General features: G+C 35.0%; 1 protein-coding gene across 1 annotated transcript; it reads left to right on the top strand.

The window, feature by feature from the left end:
* The first annotated feature begins 3,900 nt into the window (after window positions 1-3,900).
* Window positions 3,901-7,852, top strand: LOC121388416 (sentrin-specific protease 1-like). The gene is made up of 5 exons (XM_041519725.1): window positions 3,901-4,068; window positions 4,629-4,766; window positions 5,576-5,667; window positions 6,255-6,372; window positions 7,586-7,852. Exons 1-5 carry the CDS (start codon window positions 3,901-3,903, stop codon window positions 7,850-7,852), a joined length of 783 nt encoding a protein of 260 aa, XP_041375659.1.
* The last annotated feature ends 207 nt before the right edge of the window (window positions 7,853-8,059 follow it).

The following is an 8,059-nucleotide window of genomic DNA, read 5'->3' as shown; positions in this document are numbered from 1 at the left end:
CAGTCCAGAGTTTATTACTGCACTTTTACCCCTGTTTTTTCAATGTCGAAATAGACCAACAAGTTCGGCTATTGCATAAATAGTCTCGCCCGATATTTTTAGAATTTGTATGCTCTTGAATAATGCTATAAAAGGTGAAGTGTAATTGGTCGATAGTTAAATTACTATTTATAGATGAAATGTCAACAGTAGACCAGTAGAGCTAATTTTAATCAGATTGCATGTATGTTTAATGTTGATTTTATAAATATTATTATTATGAATATAATAATCATGTTCCAAACTGGGTGATGATACGAGAAAAATGCATGGCTTTAGATCTCACTAATTTGGGCACAACGGGGACTGTTGTCTTTTTTGACTGCAGGAAGGTAATTTTAGTTCAATACTATGATTAACAGCTACTGAAGAGTTGTCAATATTTAGAAATGCATTTTTATCTAATTAAATTTAACATTTCAGTGGTTTTGAGGTGAAATATTTTGAGGTCAGCATGTTTGTAGTCAATTTGGGTATGATAATTTTGGGCATATGTTTTTGGGGGGCACAGTATTTATCGCTTCGACTTTGATGGAATCAAAAGCCCTGAAATGTCTTTCCAATCACTTCAAAAACCTATTTATACCATGAATTATAACTTTATTTCAGCTGAACACATTCATCTTTGACAAATTCAACACAAAACATGCCATCACGAGTGCATATCACCCACAGTGCAATGGTCAGGATGAGCGTACAAACCAGTCGTTAAAAAGAGCACTGATAAAGTACTGCAATAGGTAATTTATTGTAATTTATTGATGTTCATCAATGTTTGTATCGGGGAAATGCAAAACGTGTGTATGTGCGTGCGTTAGCACCTGGGGCCCTCGGGAAAAATGTATTTTTATTATGTTCATAAAGTTCTTTTTGTGTTGGCACCAACCCAATGTATTTAATATTCCTGGCATTCTGATGTTTAATTTTATGCACTCTTTTTCAGTGAGCAAACAGACTGGGATGAACATGTCAAAGGAATTGTTTACTCCATTAACACGTCAACACAGAAGTCCATCAAGTTGATGGCGTACCATGCAAGTGTTGATACATTTTTCACGTACTGTCTTCAAAAACTAATAATGATATTGATAATTTGTTTAATGATAATTATAATGCCAATAATAACACTACCATAATGTCCGCATATTTTTGGGGGACTATATGTTTTAAAACACCTAAAGAAAACCAGTGTGTGAACAGCATTTTGTGGTGACATGGCCATTTGTCTTTCGGCTAGCTAACAGAATTATATCTCATATTGGGATATCTTGTATAGTGGGCTCTACACAGGAAATTATAATACATGTGTATTTATATTACAATGATAGGCCCCTAATGTTTCATTATTTGCATGTTGTTGTCAGGTCCTATTCCGGAGGAAACCAAACTCCTTTGTCAGTAGTGTGTATGGTGCAGACGATATACCCAGTGTTTGCAGCATCACCGAAGACAGGATTGACCAGCTAGTGGAGGATGCAAAAGATCTGGACACAGAGGTAATTCTTACCTTTTCTGATACACAATAACCAATGTTTATTTTTGTGCTGGGTTGGCGTTAAAAATTCATTAATTCATTCCAAGTTCTAGTGTAACCGAGGTACTTCTAGTGTAACCGAGCTTCTTCTAGTGTAACCGAGCTACTTCTAGTGTAACCGCGTGATCCAGCACATCACATTTTTAAATAAACATAGTGACAACCGATACAGGCATACTCACATTGGTGAGGTCCTAATACCAAGTTACCAATATAAATAATGATGGGGTACATTTGATTGTGTAAACTTTTATTAATTTACTCTATTCAAATGAGGTATGAATATTATGACGAGATTTTTTTGGAATGGGAATGACATAATTTTTTATAGCCCTGCATAATAACAAACTAATGAATGACTTTTAGGTTTTCAGCACAATGGGCATCTTTCAGCATAAAATTGCTATTGAAATGTTTTTTGTTTTCAAAACACTGGACATCTTTCAGTGTAAAATTGTTGTTGAAATGTTTCATCATGTATCCTTGCTTAACAAGTTTGTATTATATTTTTGGTTGCTCAAAGAATAAATGTATTTGTATATGTAGTATTAATCGGAGTAATGGTTGAAGTGTTTATTGTAATTTTATGTATTGTCTGTGTTGTAGGTGAAAGCCATGATCCAGATGGCACAAAATAAGCAGAAAAAGGAGTATGATACTAAGAAGAGCAAGGGAGTAAAATCTTTTGAGTTTGAGGTTGGAAGTGACGTGTTAAGAAGAAATATGGTCAAGCTAGGACGTAAGAGTAGCCGCCTAGAAACAGACTGGTTGGGGCCAAATACTGTTGAAGCTATTCACCCAAAGGGCACAGTGACCCTTTCTAAGGATGGGAAACATCTGAAAAGCAGGATCAACATGTGCCAGTTAAAGCCATATAAGAAAAGACTGAGCAGGTTTGTCTTAATTAACCTTCACATTCTCATTACATTACTGAGTGGTAATGTTTTTGTTGATTGCATTTGGTTTATAGCTGCACATAATGCCAGCAGTGAAAAGCAGATTTTGCAGGTCTCACGCGAGGTCAAAATCATAGAGCGAAATCACTTCTCTCTCAAACTGTTAGAGAGGGTGAAGTTTTTAACATGACTTGAATTTATAATCCAAAAAATAAAATACGCAAAAAGAAGTGATTCTTAAAGGCATACTGTCACAGACCACTGACCTATTAAATGGCCTAACAAAGTATTACCTAAACAAATTTAAATTTGATTTGTCCCTAAATGTACTTTATTCAACCATCTATGTAACCACCATACTCCATTTACTAATGATATTTTGTAAAAATAATTGAATTATGACAATGGTCCATAATTCAAAAGCTAATATTGCCAAGAGGGTTAACATGGATTTTACTCCATCATGGTTCAGTTATGGTGATGCGATAGCTAGATTTGGTTTCCAAACATTAATGTAATTATCATTTATTATCAATTTTTAGAGAAATGAGGTCTTTAAATATGTGACAGTATGCCTTTAATACAGGTGCAACTTTTACAATCTGTATTTTCTTTTTCTAACGATCTGTACTGCTAATTGTGCTTTATAGGGTTTTTTTAAATCACCTTTCCACATGTCGGCTTTTTAGAAATAATGAAATGTAATTGAAAAGCACTCATTTAACAGTTTGGAATTCATTCTCTCACAAGTTTGTCTTCTCTTTTCATTTAATAACTACTCCATGCAGAGTATTGTCCTAGTAGATTAATCTACCACGGTGAAGCTTCGATTACCAATTGCATGCAATTTCACAGTCACAGTTTCTTAATTGATACACTGTGGAGTTGTCAGAATGAATGGATACTTATTATGAGTGCATATACATTAAAACTCCACTAGGACATGTTTGCCTGCATTTTATAATTTCGACATGTTTTATATGTTGAATTTATTCATAATAACAAAGTCTACGTAAAACTAGTTAATTACTCCCCGCATTTTTTTTCACGTCGAGGTCTGCTGCACCAAACAGATTTTTTTTCAATGTATTTTTCGGTGGAGCATGACCCAAACTAAAAAAAAAAAGAAGACACTTGCCATAGTCTAGATCCTCATCCTTGTACAATTTCCAGCACATTCGCCTGCCAATACGCTTCAACGGTCAGTAGCATATTTATTTAGGCCTACTGTAACGAAACCGACTTATTTAAAGCTAGTTTCTCAAAAACATAAATGATAAACAAATAGAAACTATTCTTTACAGTTCCGCTGAGAAGCCTCCTTCAACCCAGAAATGCCCAACTGATAGGCCAGTACACCAGGACCTGCCAGCCAAAGATTTTTTCCACAAGAGTCTTAACAATGGAACTATTGATAAATTGCTTGGTTTCATGGAAGATTTTAGCATCAAGTTTCCCAAGAACATCGGTGAAGCGGCATCAAGTGGGCACTGTATTGTGAACCATTTTATGTTAGAATATGAGAGTGACCCTCTCTTGGACACTTTCGCAAACTTCGCTGCTGCCAGTGCAAGTATTGTCACCCAGGGCATAGATGATGTAGGTTGGTTGAGCTGCTGCTTAACGGCCCTAATGCGAACAAACCAGCATGTGGACAGCCTCTTGCAGAGCTTTCAACCTGTCCCAAGTCACCTGGAAGAGCCGGTTACATCAACTACTCGACCCAAAGGATCAAACATGTTCATTTGGGAACAACAGCTTTACACCAGCAGATCTCGAGTGTCTAGAGGGTGATGCCTGGCTACAAGATAAGGTTTGCATTATTGTCAATATAATTTGATTTGTCCTCTACTGGTCCAACTAATTTTCATATCTCCTAAGGGTCAAACAATGAATAAATCCCCGTGAAGTCAAACTTGATCTGTAACTCTATGTGAAAAAGCTATACATTAAGTTTCAATTATGTATCTTGTGGCATTGCAAAAACGTCTGGAACAGATGGAGTACTGGAGCACTTTCAGAATCCTTTTTTTAAAAATTATAATTCTAGTTTTCTGTAACAATTTTTCTTAAGCTCAAATGTTTTATTTGGTTCATTTGAATATAATCACAAAAAATACTGATAGTTGCAAACAACTGATGTGGATTTCTTCAAACAGATCGTCAACAGTTTCCTGGCTAAGCTCCAGAGATCAGTCAACTGGGACAGGAAAAAGAGGGTTCTAGTTTTGTCATCCTTCTTGGCAGACAAATGGGAGAAGGGGAGTAAAGGCATACGTCAATGGATCTATAAATTGGTATGTATAAATATTGCACAATTATAATATCATGAAAGTGCGATCATATGATTTTGCAATCATTGCATCCACAGGGGAAAAATGTTTTATCAGAATAGTCCTGATATGATGGTCAATGCTTATAAGAATATCTTTAATTTTTTGAACATCTATAGTCCTTCCCACGGAACGCATTTTTACATACTCTGGAGTGTTTTCTCTTTTATGAATATTTAACCTGACCTCAAACAATGGCATATTCCCCAAAGGAGAAAGAAGGGAGTGACCGGAACAGGAAGTTGAGGACTCATTGGGATATTTTTAGCCATCCTATTTGCTGTTGGGATGTTAGGACCAGACTACTATCTTTAGGGAAATATGCCATTGTTTGAGGTTCGGTTAAGGAGAGAAGAAATATAATTTACTACAAGTTATTTCTTTCTGAGCTGATTGTTTTCTAAATTGCAAACAAAATAGTATTTTTTTAGTTAGTTCTAAAAACACTTTTACTTTTTTCAACTGAAATTATTTACCCAAATTTTTTTTGGGGAGGATAGGATCGACGGACTATAGTTTTTGAGAAAATTGTGGTTTTGCTGCATGAAGCATAGTTTTAGGATCCTGTTTAATGAGCATAAATTACAGTTTGATGATAACTGTTGCCGTATTGCCGAGTTGTTCAGTACACCATTACTGGCATATATTGCATTTTGGAAATGAACTCCTTGTATATTTCTTGTCATCACTTGTATGAGAATTTCAAATGTGTAAAATATTCAATGATGTTTTAAATGATTACATGAAAATGACTGCATGCATAATGTTTCCAGGTGAGGTTCGCAACATACGATCTAATTTTGCTGCCAGTATGTACTGCTGCACACTGGTTCCTGATGGCAATTGAGCCAAAAAAAAATGTACAGTCGCTTGTCTCGACTCGTTAAAATCACCGGAACGAGCCATGCGATTTTACAACTACTGGATGTGAGTAACTAACAGTATTCTTATAAGTAAATTTTGCAATACATTTACAAATATTTTGTAATTACTGAATGTAACCATAAGCCTGCCCCTGATTATCACTGTCGAGCAGCGCAAGAGATAAAATCATAACTTGTTTACCTCTCAAAATGTGTGCTGTGTTTTCATTGGTCCGATTTATCAACTTTTGATAATATATCCTTAGGGTCATCATTAAGTGTGAAAGTTATTGTGATCCAACCTTCTGCAATTATTAATTATGGCCTAATTATTTTTATATTTAGTGCCTTAATACCATAATCTTATATACAGTACTTTTCTGTCAATCATGAATAATACATTTTGTTTCTGAAACCTTTTTGAAAGGTTAAATTGTCTGTAAAAAGTAACATGAATGAAAATTATGATCTGTGCCTCCAGTTATGTAAGTATGAACTGTTTGTATTATGCATGTCCTACAATTAAACTAGTTCCCTGCCCTGTCAAAATTCTGGCTAGAACACTGACAAGTACCAACTTTAATTGCAGAGAATACATATCAGAGCATGAGAAACATGTCCCTGGGGGTCTTTTTGAGTGGAACAGTGTGCAATATCTCTGCAGCCAGCAGTTGGATGGGAACAGCTGCGGTATATTCACATGCATGGTCAGTAATTTCAACATCACCGGATTTTTTTTTCCTAGGCAACAAAATTTAATGCATTATTGTTGTGTATTCATTTACATGTATAAGCAATAAGTAGTGATAATTTGTAACACATTTTGTGATTTCACATTAATTGTCTACATTATTGATGTCATTATAATTGTAACTTCTGAATATATGTTAACATTAAGAATTAAAAATAAGCTTAAGAACTATTTGCTCCAACCCAACCATTCTTCAACTATCATAAAATTAAATTAAAATTATACTCCGATGTAAAAAGGTTTGCTTCTTAGTAGTAATGTAGTCATTATTAATCATAAAAACCCCACAGCCACAATATGAAGCAAGCAATACATGTCCACTACTGGGCCCAAAATATTTTCTTATCTTCTAAGTTCAAGGGCCATAACTCTGTCAAATGGGAAAATCACCATGAAAGTCAAACTTGATATGTAACAGTACATGATAAAGCTATGCACAAAATGCTTGAACCTTAATTGGATATAAGCACTAAATAAGTTGAAATGAAAATGAATTATTATAAAACTCCATCATATGTGGTTATGTGGGATAGAAAACGTACATCCGAGGTGGTGGAAATTTCGACCTGGGACGAGGCTTGCAGAATCCCATGGTCGAAATTTTCACCACCAAGGGTGTACTTTTTCTATCCCACTTGACCACATATGACGGAGTCTTATAATCATTAATTCGGTAAATAAACCATTATTTTACACGAACAGATGGCTGAACAAGTAGCTTTTTTATTTGACAATTTTATCATAAATAAAACTACACTATCATATTTGCCATGTTTGTTTCATGTGTTGAATAAAATTAACACTACAAATTAACAAGATATCTTTCAAAATGAAGGTTTCTCTTATGACCTCACGTCACCATCTCACATTAATATGACGTCATATATTACCAACGACATCATGTTGCGCGTGATATCCCATGTAGGATAGACATTTCTTACATGTCTTTCTTTCATGGGATAGCGCTGTCCTATATACCTGAGGATGAGAGAATAAGCTATAACAAAATTTCAGCTCAATATATCAAGACATTGTGATAAAAAAAACATCCAGAAAACTATATGTGGGACAGACAGAAGGATGGAGATGAAACCTGTAGTCCCCTCCGGTTGGTTCGGTAAGGGAACTAATAAGTTGTCAACATGTATATCTATCATTTTTATTGACAGAATGCTGAATGCCTTGTGAAAGATGTTTGCCTGACGGTCATGCGCCAGCACCACGTTCCATACTATCGGGAGTATGTGATGAAGACACTGCTAGCTGCCAGGAACACAGTTAACTGCGACTCCAAACTGTGTTTGCGTCCACAATTAAAATGCTTGGAATGGAAGGGTTGTGATGGATGTTTGATGTGCGAGCATTCTGTTTGCACGATAATAGCAGACAAGCACCCGTACTGTGGACTTTGTTTGCCATTGCACTACAAAAACTAAATATTTCCATTTCTTGAATTTGCACTTTGAATTCTTAGTGCTATTTTCCTATAGTCATATTAAGTTTTAATTTGAATGCATACACAATTACTTGAAGATTTATGTAAGAAATGTACACAATTATTTATTTGATACATATATTTATCATATAATAGCTAGCATATCTAGTGTAATCAAAGTATGTAATATTTTTCAGATCAAATACTT

The sequence above is a fragment of the Gigantopelta aegis genome, chromosome 14, assembly GCF_016097555.1.
Source record: "Gigantopelta aegis isolate Gae_Host chromosome 14, Gae_host_genome, whole genome shotgun sequence".
NCBI lineage: Eukaryota > Metazoa > Mollusca > Gastropoda > Neomphalida > Peltospiridae > Gigantopelta > Gigantopelta aegis.
The sequence above is the reverse complement of the archived record's forward strand: the minus strand, read 5'-3'. Positions and strand labels throughout refer to the sequence as shown.